General features: G+C 38.7%; 1 protein-coding gene across 5 annotated transcripts in view; it reads left to right on the top strand.

Annotated features, from left to right (window-relative positions):
* Positions 1 to 2,496: 2,496 nt before the first annotated feature.
* PDSS2 (decaprenyl diphosphate synthase subunit 2) overlaps positions 2,497 to 14,875 on the top strand; it is a 263,251-nt gene continuing 250,872 nt past the window's right edge. For 4 of the 5 annotated variants that reach the window (XM_067011560.1, XM_067011559.1, XM_059083060.2 and 1 more), the window contains exon 1: positions 2,507 to 3,082. In XM_067011560.1, coding sequence (XP_066867661.1) covers positions 2,802 to 3,082 — 281 coding nt within the window. In that variant the 5' untranslated portion in view covers positions 2,507 to 2,801. Of the gene's footprint in view, positions 3,083 to 14,875 lie in introns of all 5 variants that reach the window. The other variant, XM_059083057.2, reaches the window with a different exon arrangement.

Here is a 14,875-nt window from a genome sequence, read left to right as displayed (position 1 = left end):
CCCTGTGTATGGCTGGAGGTTTCCACAGATTGTAGAGTGACTACTCTCTAATCTGCAGGGCTGCTCACACCCAGGACCTCTTCTTCTGCTGCTTTGTAGGAGTAAATATCATGGATGGGAATTTTTTTTCTTTCAGCATCTCCCATTTCCCTGTATTCTTATGGGTGATTTTGCCCCCGAGGGGACATTTGGCCAGGTCCTCAGACAAATCTGGCTGGAGAGGGGTACCACTGGCACCTAGTGAGTGCCAGCACCCAGGGATGCTGCAAAACATCTACTACGCACAGGACAGCCTTCACCCCCGGCCCCCTGCCTACCATAACAAATGACTATTTGCTCCAAAATGTCATTAATGCCAAGGTAAGGAACCCTGCTGTATTCTTTCTTTATGCACACATTCACAGACATCCTCAAAATGACTATTATCAGTGACAGAGGAAGGGCAGAGTCACAGATTCTTCCTCTCTGCACCTCCAGAAGTCACTAGCAATTCAGATATCTCTTTAGTCAGACTCTAAGGAGTTATGTATTTATCCAGAAGATTAAATAATAAATACCATTTTAACCTTCTAAAAACTGATTATCATTAGGTATAATGCAACCTTTTAACTCTAAGAATAAAGGAAAGTGCTATTTATTTAAAGTAAATGGGACTAAAATCCCATGAATAATCAAAAACTTGGTTAATAGAGTATGATCAGAAAATAATGCACTTGGCTTCTGTGGAGAAGTTAAAGTGCATGCTGTGAATTGGTATTAAGGAAATTCCATGAAAAGTTAGTTTTAAAGTACCATGCTGCTAAAGAAACAGCCTCAGGTGCACAATATATCACATTCAGTCCTTATCTCCCTTCCTTTTTTTCATGACTTCTTTCACCTTGGATAACCCAGAAGCTCAGGCCTTGGAACTTTTTAGAATGGTAAGGTATCTCACTCTCCACATTTATTTTCATCTAGAACAGACCTGAATTTTATTGCCGGGAGTGTGTTATCTCTTTCACAGGAATTGTTTTTGAACTTCGGCCTGCCTTATTTATTTATTGGGCCAGACAGTTTTTAATACTGAAGAACATAATTCACTTTATCTAAAATGTACCCTTGAAAAATTATGCCTAAACTGAATTTTTGGAAGTAAAATTGGATTGTTAAATCACAAGGGAAATTTGCCATTCAAAGGGAGTCTGAGGCTAAACCTTTTTAGAGAAAGCATCTTTTGTGCAAAGTGAATAATTACTCCTTAATTTGCCCATTTTTAAGTCTGAATTTTTTTATGTAGCCCGAGTCTAGTCCAGTATTAGGCATGATGCTAATTTTAAAAATATCAATCATGAATTTGAAAGGATTTTGAAAGTTAAAGAGAGTTTTACAAGCTATTTTTTTAGGGTGTAAAACTCGGTAATATATCTTTATTATTAACAAGGGTTTGTTAACACTTGTTTTGGGTGATGAGAAAGGGGGCAGGATGCTAGGCATACATGATAAAGAATAGGTAGCATTACAGGACCACACTGACAACAATGAGAAGTGGTTGGTAACTTGTTACTTAAACAGTAATGTTGTAGCTAAGAACATGGATTCAGAAACCAGATTACCTGGGTTTACTTTCCTGCCTAGTGTGGCCTTAGGCAATTTACACGACTTGGCTGTCCCTCAGTTTCCTCATGTGAAACACGGAGAATAATATTATCTACTTAACGGGGTTGTTTTGAGGATTAAATGAACTAATACATGAGCTGTAAGTGGAAGCACTAGAGTCAGTGGTAGTTTTGGATTCTCGATGGTGAGCGGAGCTTCCTTCTAGAAGTGTCTCTCTGCACCCTTTCGGGGGGCACTGCTGGTTCTGCCTGAGCTGTACACATGGGAACTGAGGCTCTGTGAGGCGGCCAGAGACAAGGAATGAGGACAGACCCTGGGGAAATAAAAAACAAAAACCACCCTTTCTGCGGAGCCATGCCACCTTTCCTAGGTTGGGAGCAGAGGTCACGAGCGCTCAGCCCCACGTCCGGATTCTGCCTCCCACCTCACTCCACATGAGCCGTGGCCCACAGCTCCTGAAGCCCCAGAGTCTGAAAGGCGGCCCTCACGCCAGTTCACCACCACTGCCAGGGCTTGGCGGCGGATGGCTTCCCAGAGGAGCTGGCGCCTCCGCCTGAGCCCTTCCTTCCGGAGGGCTGGGGGCAGCGAAAAGACCATTAGTAGACACCGACCCTCGTTCACGACACATATTTATTTATGCGTGCCCACTCCGCGCTGGCCGCTGGGAATCCTACGATGAATCAGACTCGTCCCAGATTCAAGGGGCTAGGGTACCACTCGGGGCCCACACCCCGATCTCTATCACCCTCTGTCCTCGCAGGCCGGGACGAGAAAGTGGGAGGAGCTGATGTTCTCATCCTACCTCGCCTTCCGGGGTTCACCGCCAAAGCCCCGCCCCTTCGGGCCGTTCACGGCTGCGCCGTAAAGTAGGATAAAATTCTTTGCCGCAGAACAGCCCGCCTCCGTCTTTACGGCAAGCCGCGTTTGACGCTCCCAATATGGCGTTCCCCACTTAGGCAGTGCTGTGGCTGCTACCCTAGATGGCCGTGGGCAGCGCTAACTTGGGGCTGTTGTCTGTCTAACCCAGGCTGCGGAAAGCTGCAGTTAAAGTTCGTTTCTGGTCACGGCTCCAGAAACCCACCCTCCTCTGAGGGTCAAGAATCGCTGCTTCCTTCTAGTTCCCGCAAGTTCCTCATCTGATCCTTGCTTGTCTCCCGCGCCACCTCCGGACACCCTCAGGTCCCTGACACCCCCAGACTCAAACTATGAGCCTTCGGCAGCTGCTTTTGCGCTTGCCCTGTTATCTCGGGGCCTCGGGGCCCCGACGTGGCCCCCTCGACACCATCGCCTCGGTGGTCTCCTGGCGTGGTCAGTCCTCCAGGTCCCCGGCCCACTGGAACCAAGTGGTGTCAGAGGCGGAGAAGATCGTGGGCTACCCCACGTCCTTCATGAGCCTCCGCTGCCTGCTGAGCGACGAGCTCAGCAACATCGCTATGCAGGTGCGGAAGCTGGTGGGGACTCAGCACCCTCTGCTTACCACAGCCAGGTGAGCTACTCCCTCTCGCCCTGACACACTCGAACCCACTCGGATCCTTTTTCCTGGCCTATACACCCTTTCCTCCCTCTCTGAGACTGACTGCCTGCTTATCCCTTTTTACCTCTTCCTTTCCTCAGCCATCCTAGGCATTCGATGTTGTGTCTTCTCTACTCTACTCACCTTAACTTACTAACTCTATTTGCGGAGGAAGAATGAGAACACGTGCGCTTTTCGCGTTTTTGCTTCTTAACTACTGAAGGTGAAGTTGCCTCAGTGATTTGTGGAGAAATCGAGTAGGGATGTGGGTTTGAGTCACTTCCTAGAAATGGTCTTTTAAAAGTGGGATAGGTTTATTTTCGGTTCCGCATTATTCGAGAGGTCACCTCTAGAAAGAATGGGGAGGGGGAGATAGGCCGAAAGTTAGTCACTCGCAACGTTTGTCTCAGGCTTGAAGTAGGAATTTATCTAATCAGTAGTCATTTTCCCCTCGGGATTTTTATCACTTATGATGAACTACTACTGTGAAACCTGCCATTAGGACTTTAAGGACCACAACTTTTGGTTCCATTTTTAAAAACTCCACCTTTTTATTAATAAATAATTTCAAACATACTGAAAATTTGCGAGAATAAAAATAATACAAAAAACATACTTTATAATCATATTCACCTATGGTATACATATATACGTATACTATTCACATGTGTATGTAAACAAAATACACACACACAGATATATTTTTTCTGAATCATTTTGGGGTACATTGCATATATCATGGTCCTTTACCCCCAAGTACTTCATTTCATAAGGATAGGGATATTCTTTACACAACTACATTAATCAACTTTTAATATTGATACAGTACTTTTATTTAATCTACCATTGATAGTCCACTTTTCTTAATTGACCCGATAATGTTTTTTTTATAACATTCTTTCCTCTGTAGTACAGGATCCAGCCTAAGATGAGGTATTACTTTAGTTGTCATGTCTCTTTAGTCTCCTTCAATTGAGAATATTTCCACAGTTCTTCACTTTTATGACTGGAGCGTTGGTCCTCAAATGGTGCAGTCTGCCCACTAGGGAACATTTGGCAGTGTATGGAGATGTCACAACTGGGGCATGCTACTGGTGTTTAGTAGGTAGAGGCCAGGGGTGTTGTTAAACACCCTACAATCCCCAGGACAGCCCCCTACAGTGAAGAATTAGGTGCATCAAGATGTCAGTAGTACCAAGGTGGAGAAATCCTGGACAAAAATTATCTTTCTTTAAAATGTTTTCTTTAAAAACAACAACAACAAAAAACCCCACTTTTGAAATAATTGGAGATTCACATGCAGTTGGAGGAAATAATGCAGAGAGAGCCAATGTACCCTTTATGCAGCTTCTCCCCCCAAGCAGGATATTGACACTGATACAGTCAAGATGAAGAATGTTTCCATTACTACAAGGATCCCTCATGTTGCCCTTTTATAGCCACCCTCACTTCCCTTGCCCATCCTCTTGCTTTAATTTTTTATGAGACACTTGCTATTTCTTTGTTACTAGTTACCAAATAGCAATAGTAGAGTGATTTTATTTCTTGGCATCATTCCCAGTTATCAGGAATGTCATTTTATGAGTAGGCTAAACTTGTCCTGAAGCTGGAATGTTCGTTCTCCAGAGATTCTAGATGATACACACTCAAAACACACATACGTATATATTTTAAAGCTTAACAATGAAACGAATGAGCTTACCACCCAATTGAAGAAGTGTAACTTTATCAATCCTATTGAACCTTCTCTCTTCACTGGTCCATCTCCCTGATCCCCACTATACTGAGTTTTGTGTTTATTTTTCCTTCTAAAATTACAGGAGTGTTTCCTTAAATAGTAATGTGTTTAATTTTGCACATTTTTGAAATTTTTAAGTATACTGGTTTATTGCATGCAGTCCTTTATGACTTGCTTTTAAATTCGACATTGTTTCTGAGATTTATCCCTGTTATGTTTAACTATACTTCATTAGTTTTCACTGGTGTGTAAAATCCTACTGTGTAAATATACCACAGTCTTCTTTCGATCAGCATTTGGGTTGTTTGCAGTTTTTGGTGCTAAGAAGAGTGCTGCTGTGAATATGCAGCACGCGTCTCCTGGTGAACTTGTCTTGAGAGAATAAAGGCATGTGTGCACATGTGTTCAGCTTTAGGAGATAGAAAATTGTTTTCCAAAGTGGTTGTACCAGTGTACATTCTCACTAGCAGTGTCTGAGTTCAGGTTACTCTGTGTTCTCACAACACATGAACCATGAAGTGTCTTAATTTTTGCTAATCAAGTAGTGGGTTTTTCTGTATGTGATGGGAATGATAGTGTTAGCGGTGGAGGTTGTAGTAGTACAGCCAGCCCTCCGGATCCGTAGGTTCCACAACCACAGATTGAACCAAGTGTGGATCGAAAATATGCAGGGGAAAAAAAATTTCAGAAAGTTCCAAAAAACAAAACTTGAAATTTGCTGTTCACCAGCAACTATTTTTATAGCATTAACATTGTATTTACAATTATTTACATAGAATTTACATTGTATTAGGTATTGTAGGTAATCTAGTGATGATTTAAAGTATAGGGGAGGATGTGCCTTGGGTTATATGCAAATACTGTGCCATTTTATATGAGGGACTTGAGCATCCTTGGATTTTGATATCCGTGGGGGTTCCTGGCTCTAATCCTCCTGGACTGTATATTACATTGTGCAGATGCATATTGTAGTCTCTGTAATAAAGTGTTGAAGTGATAAGGGCAGAACTAGAAAGAGCCTTATTAATGTATGTATTCTGAGAATTGCAGTTCATCTACTAAATGTCAGAGCATCAGTTGGGGTCTTAGAGAAGATTCCTTCTGAGGGCACCAGAGGACACACTAGATGAAAGCTTGTAAGACTCATGGCTCTGAAACTTCCCTGACTGTATGTAGCCTACCCTGCCTGCCTATTCCCATATTACAGTGAAAGAATTGAAGAGGAACAAAATAATAAGTTTCAGCAAAGTTGTAGTAACATATATAATCTTGTAAGAAAAGGAGGAGCTAATCTGCATATAGTTTTATTATATTTATTTAAATTATTTAAACAGTCTAAACTCACAGGCAGCTAATGAACAAAAAACTTTTGGGGGGGGGGTTGTGCATATATCTGTTTTAGCAAAGAAGCAGGCATCTGATCCATAGGGTAGGCAGATTGTGGTTATTGTAAATTATAGCTAAAAACATGGATTAAGCAGCTATGTTGTTTCACATATTGCACCTTACTTTGTTGAAATCTTGTGAGCAAAGCATTGATAATTAAGAGAGAGAGCCTCTCAGTATGCTATCCAAAGGACACAAATACCCCATATAGTTAATACAGTTAGGACCATAGGAAATTGGATTTGGTAAATTCTTTTACTAGTTCCATTTTACATTATTTACTTAAATCAATATTCTAATCCCTTGGATCATTTTACTTTTTGGGTAGATATACATGGTATTCATATATTAGGGGTGAATCATATCTTATGGCCCTAAAATTTAGAAGTATAGTGACATTTTTGGCAAACAGGAGGAGAAAAAAAGGAAATCACCGTAATTCAGTATTCACTACCTTCTCTTTCTTTACCTAAATTATCTCATCAAGAAAAGGGAAAAAAGCCTAAAACTATAATTCTGTAACAATTTAATTGAGAAATGAGATTAAATTTAAAATCTTGAGTTTTAGTGAGATAATGATCTTATTACTAGGAACAATGTAGCAATTAGCTAATTTTTTACTCTTGTTCTTCTAGATGTTCTAGTTTCTCTGTGTTGTAAGTTCCAATTAGATAAATAATCCTTAATTCAATGTTAATTAAAGCTTATGGAGGAATATGAAGAATTCTAAAACATGGACCATGTCCTTTGAGAATAGACATTGTGTTGGACACAGATATATTTACAAATATCAGAAGAAGGTAAATGACTTGTTACTAATGAGTAGTAGAGATATATTAGCTATTACATTTAGAGATACTGAAGTGGCCTGGTGAAAGGTAAACCCTGTATGATATTACTTACATGTGGAATAAAATATAAAACAATCTAGTGAATATAACAATAAAGAAACAAATTCACAGGTACAGAGAACAATCTGGTGGTTACTAGTAAGGAGAGGGAAAGGGGGAGGGGCAAGATAGGAATAGGGGATTAAGAGGTACAAACTACTATGTATAAAATAAATAAGCTACAAGAATATGTTATATAACACAGGGAATATAGCCAATATTTTATAATAACTGTGAATGGGTTATAACCTTTAAAAATTGTGATTCATTATGTTGTACACCTGAAACATACACTATTGTACATTAACTATACCTCAGTAACAAAAATTTAAAAAATAAAATGGCTGGAATAGTAGAGAACCTTTCATGAAGAAACTGGGATGTGATTGGGATAGATGGATAGAAATTACATGGGTAGTGTTTTAGAGTGGTGGTACCGTATTACAATTCTTTTCTTCTTGATTCTTTTTTCTCCTTTCTTTCTCAGGCTGTCATCCCTCTACTAGGCATAGGGAGGACCTTAAAAGCAAGAATAAGCAGTACAGTAAGGTAAAATGAACAGCATGAATGGAGCTAGAATAGCTAAAACAATATTGAAAAAAAACAAGGAAGAAAGTGGGAGGAGTCATTCTTCCTTATGTTATGTCTAATATATATAGCTTAATTGATCAAGACAGTGTGGTATTGGCAGAGGAATAGACACATTGAGGGAACAGAATAGAGAACTCAGAAATAGGTCAACACAAATATACCCAATTGATTTTTGACAAAAGTGCAAAAGCAATTCAATGCAGGGAGAATAGTCTTTTCAACAAATGGTGCTGGAACAATTGGACATTATAGGCAAGAAAATGAACCTTGACCATATTAAAAAAAAAGGTCTATGTAAAATGGAATTAAATGTGAAATGTAAAACTATAAAACTTAAGAAAACATAGGAGAACATTTTGGGGACCTAGGGCTAGGTAAACAGTTCTTAGACATGAAATCAAAAATGCAGTTCATTAAAGAAAAAATATAATAATTGGGCTTCATCAAAATTGAAAACTTTGCTCTGCAAAAAGACCTTGTAATAGGATGAAGATTAGCCGCAGGGAGAAAACATTTGCTAATCACTATCTGAAGAAGGACTTGTATCCAGAATATGTAAAGAACTCTCTAAACTCAGTGGTAAGAGAACAAACAATACAATTAGGAAATGGGCAAAAAGAGCCTATAAAGATGGCAAGTAAGCATATGAAAAGTTGTTCAACATTATTAGCCATTAGAAAAATGTAAGTTAAAACCATGATGAGATACCACTACAAACCTATTAGAATGGCTAAAATAAAAAATACAAAATGAAGTCCTGGTGAGAAACTAGATTTCTCATACATTGCTGATGGGAATATAAAAATGGTGCAGCCACTCTGGAATACAGTGTGGCAATTATTTATAAAATTAAACATACGCTTAACATACAACCCAGCTATAACACTTGTGAGCATTTATCCCAGAGAAATAATAACTCATATCAAAACCTATCATGAATGCTTGTAGCAACCTTATTTGTAACAGCCAAAAACTGGAAACAACCCATATGTCATTCAAAGGTGAATGGTTGAACAAACTGTGGTACAACCATACAATGGAATACTACTCAGCCACGAAAAGAAATGAACTATTAATGTGAATATACTTAACACTACCGAACTGTATACTTAAAAATAGCTAAGATGGTAAATTTTATGTGTATTTTACCACAACTAAGGAAAAAGTCAATTTCAAAAGTATGATTCCATTTATACAACATTTTCAAAATGACAGCTATAGAGATGGAGAACAGATTAGTGGCTTCTACGTCATAAACAGTGTGGGGAACAAGGAGGAGTATAAATACAAAGGAGTATATTGTGGTGATGGAACAGTTTAGTATTGTGATTGTGATGCTAGGTATGTGAATCTATACATGGTATAAAGTTGTGTAGAATAATGTATACCTACACACAAACGAATGCAGGTTTTTGAAAAGTGCTGAAAATGGAATAAGGTCTGTAGTTTTGTTAACAATAATATACCAATGTTAATTTTTAGGTTTTGATATTGTACTACAGCTATATATTGGGGGAAGCTGGATGAAAGATACATAAGGACTTTTTATACAGTCAGTCTTTAACCACAAGTTCTGTGTCTGTGGATTCAGCCAACCATGGATTGAGAATATTTTGGGGAAAAAAATTCCCCCAAAGCAAAACTTGAATTTGCTGAGCCAGGCAACTATTTGTATATAACATTTACATTGTATTTACTACTATTTACATGATGTTTACATTGTATTAGGTATTATAAGTAATCTAGAGATGATTTAAAGTATACTGGAGGGGGCTTCCCTCATGGCACAGTGGTTAAGAATCCACCTGCCAATGCAGGGGACATGGGTTCAAGCCTTGGTCCGTGAAGATCCCACGTGCTGCGGAGCAACTAAGCCTGTGCGCCACAACTACTGAGCTTGCGCTCTAGAGCCCGTGAGGCACAACTACTGAAGCCTGCGCGCCTAGAGCTCGTGCTCCACAATGAGAGGCCACCGCAATGAGAAGCCCGCGCACCTCAGCAAAGAGTAGCCCCCACTTTCTGCAACTAGAGAAAGCCCTTGTGCAGCAATGAAGACCCAATGCAGCCAAAAAAAATAGTATACTGGAGGATGCACATAGGTTATGTGCAGATGCTACACCCTTTTATAAAAGGGACTTGAGCAACACAAATTTTGATATCCTCAGGGGGTCCTGTAGCTAATGCCCCTGTGGATACCTAGGCAAGACTGTACCATTTTTGCATCTTTCTGAGTCTATAATTATTTCGTTATTTTGAAAAGCTAAAAGAAATCACTTTGAAAAGAGAGAATGAATGGATGGATGGGTGGATGAATGAACAAACAGTAAGTAAGCCTAGGAGACAGGAGGCTTATATGTTCTATTTTCATCTCTGTCAGTAGCTAACAGTGTGACCTTAGGCAAGTTATTCCATCTCTGGGCTTTAGTTTCCTAAGCAGTGAAGTAGAAAGTTTGACTAAATGATTTCCAAAAGTGTTGCCAATTCTGGACTAGTAGAAATTAGTGTTGTAACTGAACATAGCACCTAAGGGAGCTATTGTCACTTCTCAGGCAGGGAATGAGCAGATTGAATGCAATATGTATTGATAGTACAAATCTATCATCCTTTTTCTACTGTTTAAAAATCCTGAAAGCTCAGAAAAAATGTTTTCTTAGACTCATAAATCTGACCTGAACTGATGTGAGATCATTTAGAGTCTTCTTTATCTCATTTAATGTGAATATTCTTGCATTTGCTACAGAAATATTAATGTGTTTGATTACAGGGTGCTGCCCCAGATTTTTCTGGAGTGCTGGGTGAATTGCACCATCCTAAAATCGAAAAATTTCAAATTCTGAAAGACGTTTGGTTTCAAGGACTTTGGATGAGGGATTGTGGATCTGTCCAAGCTAGACAGTGGTATTATATGTAGGATGATGTCGAAGTCCAGGTATGTGATGTGGATGGGTAGTGTGGGAGAGGTTGAAGGTAGTGACAGTGCATCAATCCCCACTTTCTCCCAGTACAGCTTGAACCCTATGGGCCATTACTATCTTGCTAATTAAATGTAATTATCCATTTGTGCAAAATACATATTTTTATTTTTAGTCACTTAAATGTCTATATATCAGTATTATTTTTAAGTACTTCTAGCTTTTATAAATTCACTGCATATACTATCTACTGTCAAGAACTTAAGAGCTTTTAATAAACATGGAGGACACTTAATTGTTTCAAAGATAATAACAATACTTTTTTTCATATAGAATTGGTTAAATTCTTGTTGTTCAACATAGCTAATTCCGTTGAGCAATGTGGCTTTGTGTTCATTGATTACTCTTGACAGATTTGGCTCTTAGGATTAAATTTTTGTTTATTCTGTCTTTTTACTTTTGCCTTGGAAAAACTGTGATCTCTATTTCAGATTCAGATAGATGGGATCAATTTGGTATGCATTTATTGGAGACAAATTATGACATTTAGTCTCTCTCTTCGAGGGTATTGATTCCTGGGTAGAGACTTTTTGTTCCTGACTGAGTTCACTAGTTACTTAGCTACCTAAAAAACCTTATTAGTCTTTTTCTGCACGGTAAACTTCTTCAGGGCTCTTTGAATTTATTATTAGAAATTTAATTTTAGTCTCTCCCATGTTTATGAAAGACCCTTTCTAGATTCAGTTCTGTAATTACTGTACTGAAAGCCTACATTACTTATGAAGGACTTTTTCTTGGAAGACTTGGAGAAAATTATAAATTTTAATTCATTCCACAAATATTTGAGGTGCTCTGGGCATGGATATACAAATAAGAATAATACATAGTTGCTGCCCTTCAGGAATTCGTGAGAGGCAGTGCAGTGAGCATGAGCTCTGGAATCAGACTGTTTAGATGCATATCCTGACTCTACCACTGCCAAGGTATGGGATCTCAGGCAATTTACTTTACCTCTCTGTGCCTTAGTTTCCTCATTTGTAAAATGAGGATAATAATAGTACCTATATCTTAGGGTTTTATGAAGAGTAAATGGGCAAATATAGGTAAAGTACTTAGAAGGGTACCTGGAACATAGAAAGTAGTCACATGTTAGCAGTTACCGTTATTAGTAGAAAGTCATTTTAGTGGGGAGACATGCAAATAGAGGATATTGAGATAAATGCTGTAGTAAGTGTGAACAATATGCTGTAGAGGCAGAGAAAGAGGAAAAAAATCTCTCTCTAGAGAAAATTGAAGACTTCCAAAGTTAAGGTGACATAAGACTTGGGTCATGTTGGATGGGAAGGAAATGACCAAGGCAGGGAAAAATAAGTCACAAGGAGTTGCCTAGCAAAGTGTAGGGAAGTAGTGGTTTGGGGTATGCTGAACAAGGGATAGACGAGGCAAAAAGGATAGATTGGAAATGTCTGCTTCTGCTAAGCTAGAATAACATGCTGTAAACAAATAGAAAACTGGATAAAATATATATGAAACAACTATATTCTGCTTAGAGTGCAGGGAGCACAGGATTGTGATCCCTGTGAGTGAGAAAACAAATGAGGTGAGAGCTGTGATCACTCTGACTTTCTGCTGAGAGGTACTTTCCAAATAGCAGCACAGAGAGGGGGAACTCAAGCAGAGGGTGCTGGCACTGCTGAGTTGAAGAGACGGATCAGATCTGGGGGAGGCTGAGGCAGCTGGAAATTGTGGGACAGAATGCAGAAGAGGAGAGAGTATGCACAGAAAGGCTCCAGAAATCTAAGGTGCCCGCTTGAGTCTGTTATTGAAAAGTAAGCAGCACACACATAGGATGCTTGGGCGCTATAAGCTGTACAACTGTCAGAGTTGTCCCAGAGCTGGGAGACGTGCAAGCTCTGACTGGACAATGTGGAAAGAACTTGTTGAACAGCTGCGCACTCTAGAGAAGTGCCCAGAACTTTACGCAGAAAAGTTATGCCTTAGTAATGGGACCAGTGGTATTCTTAATTCCTACTAATTAACGTTAGCTCAGAGCTAGTAGGTAATAATCCTCAAGAGGATTGGGTATTTTCCTTTTGCCAACTCATTACCTGGGTAATGGCCAGAGACGCATTCGGGAAAAAAATCTTCCAGAGGGATTTGGCCTCCTCTTCATTCAAGAACTGCGGATCTTAGATTTGAGTGAGAGGCCAAGACTCCAGTGTAGCGTCTCAGAGAGGTCTCTGTTCACTAGACCTGGAGTTGTTTGTTTTTGGTTATTTAAATCAAAACATCTTAGTGGGATGGCTATTGATTTGAATTCTTGAATCTGACCAATTAAATATAGAAAGGGATTTCTGCCTCTCACAACGAAGCCTGAGATTACCTCATATTCCCAATATCCACCTTGCGGCCTGTGAGAGTCACCATGCCTACTTTGCTTCTGGCAGGTAACTGCTACCACCTAGACCCAGCCTCCCCTGGGCTCCTCCCATTGCTTTTTGGGTTCAGGGAGTCCATTCCGTTTGTAGTCCCTCCCACCCAAATCTTTAGCCCTTTCTAGAAGCCACTAAAGTGATTAGTAATGATTGTGGTATGCTCCTCACCAATCTTTTTCTTGTGTCAAGAGTTAAGAGAGAATCTTGTGGGCCCAGTCAGGAGACCTGGTAAAAGCATTGTGTTAAATGAATAAAAGTTTCAAATAGTTTGAATAGAGAACAGTAGTGAGAGAATAGCATCTTTACCATAGGATTCCCTTATTCCAAAGAACCGCCCCAGATGCTCAGAACCATTTTCATACTGGGAATTGCTATTTAGTTTAAGTCAAGTACCATCACCTGTCATAGTAAATTAATGCCACTTTGAATAAGTTTTGTATTCAGTTTGTAATTTTATTTATTTTAGTTGTTTAAGAACCATAACCATACAGTGTTTATAATTTTTATATTAATATTTAAATAACATTTTAATAAAAATCATTTAAGGCAATACTGGATGACTGAATTTTTACCATTTTAAAATATTCCAAATGTTACTCAGGGTTGAGGAATACTGACTAGTCTGTGTTCTTAATTCTGGGCCCAGTTAATAAAGATAAGTTGGTTGTAGGTTCTTAAGTGCTATAATACTTAACTCTTTGTGGTTAGATTCTAATGAATTAAGATTCAGACATCCACATCTCTCTTCTCATATTGCTCATTACTGCTGTATTGCCAAATGCTTTTCATCAATATTGTATTCTATAATTGTTCCTTCTTTATTCTTCTGTAGGATTCAGAATCTTCTTGTGTGTGTGGACGTGTTTTACACACCTTGGAGGTTCTTTAGTTACCAAAATTTATTTATCTGTGTTTGTGGTTTTAAGAGTTTAATGAATGTTTTCCCAAGAATAGCTACCCTAGAGTAGGTTTTTTAAATGGATACTAGATGTTAACCATTCAGATAGTTGTTTCTGATTTAATACTTACCCGAAGTTCTAGATACAAATCTTTAGTTTATGGAGTGCAGCTGGATTTGCTTCCTGTGACTCACCAAAGTCTTCTCAAAGCCTTTTCATTTTTTTCTATTTTTGTGCACTGAAACTTCATTTTAACAAATATTTTAAAATAGCTTTAAAAATTACCATTCTCTTGGAATCTCCTTGGAAGTTTATTTCATTTGCTTCAGAGATTTTTTTTTTTAGCAAACTGAATTGGTTTTGTTTCCACAATTGTGAGGCTAGAGATACTTCTAGTGAATATTATATCTTAGCAGTAGTGTTTTGAATTTTTCAAGCATTGGTAATTTGCATGAGCATATTCTTTATAGTGTTTAATAATTACAGGGCTTTGTTCTTTTTTTTAGCTTCAGACTTTTCCTTTATTATTTTTCTTCTGTAAATACAAAACAGAGTTCCAAAGTAAAAAAAAAAAAAAAAAAAAAAGGCTACATTGAGAGTGATAATCCATACTCCAGAATATGGTTACATGTAAAACAAACATATAAAATACATATATATTATTCACATATAAAATAAACATGATCACTTATATAATAAACTGATATTTTGTAGCTCTAATATCTACCTTCCAACTCTGTAATGCAGTGAACTAAGAAAGTCCCACCAGGCGGGAATTGTCTCACTTCTAGTCTTGTCCAGACCATCACTTTCATTGTCTTGGTTCTGTATGTGGACTGATCAGCACTTGATTCTTAATGACCTTCCATAGTATTCAGTCTCTGCATTGGCAGGGTTGCCTCCTTATACATTAAG

The sequence above is a fragment of the Kogia breviceps genome, chromosome 13, assembly GCF_026419965.1.
Source record: "Kogia breviceps isolate mKogBre1 chromosome 13, mKogBre1 haplotype 1, whole genome shotgun sequence".
In the NCBI taxonomy this organism is placed as follows: domain Eukaryota; kingdom Metazoa; phylum Chordata; class Mammalia; order Artiodactyla; family Physeteridae; genus Kogia; species Kogia breviceps.
Note: the sequence above shows the minus strand (reverse complement) of the source record. Positions and strands in the feature narration are given on the sequence as shown.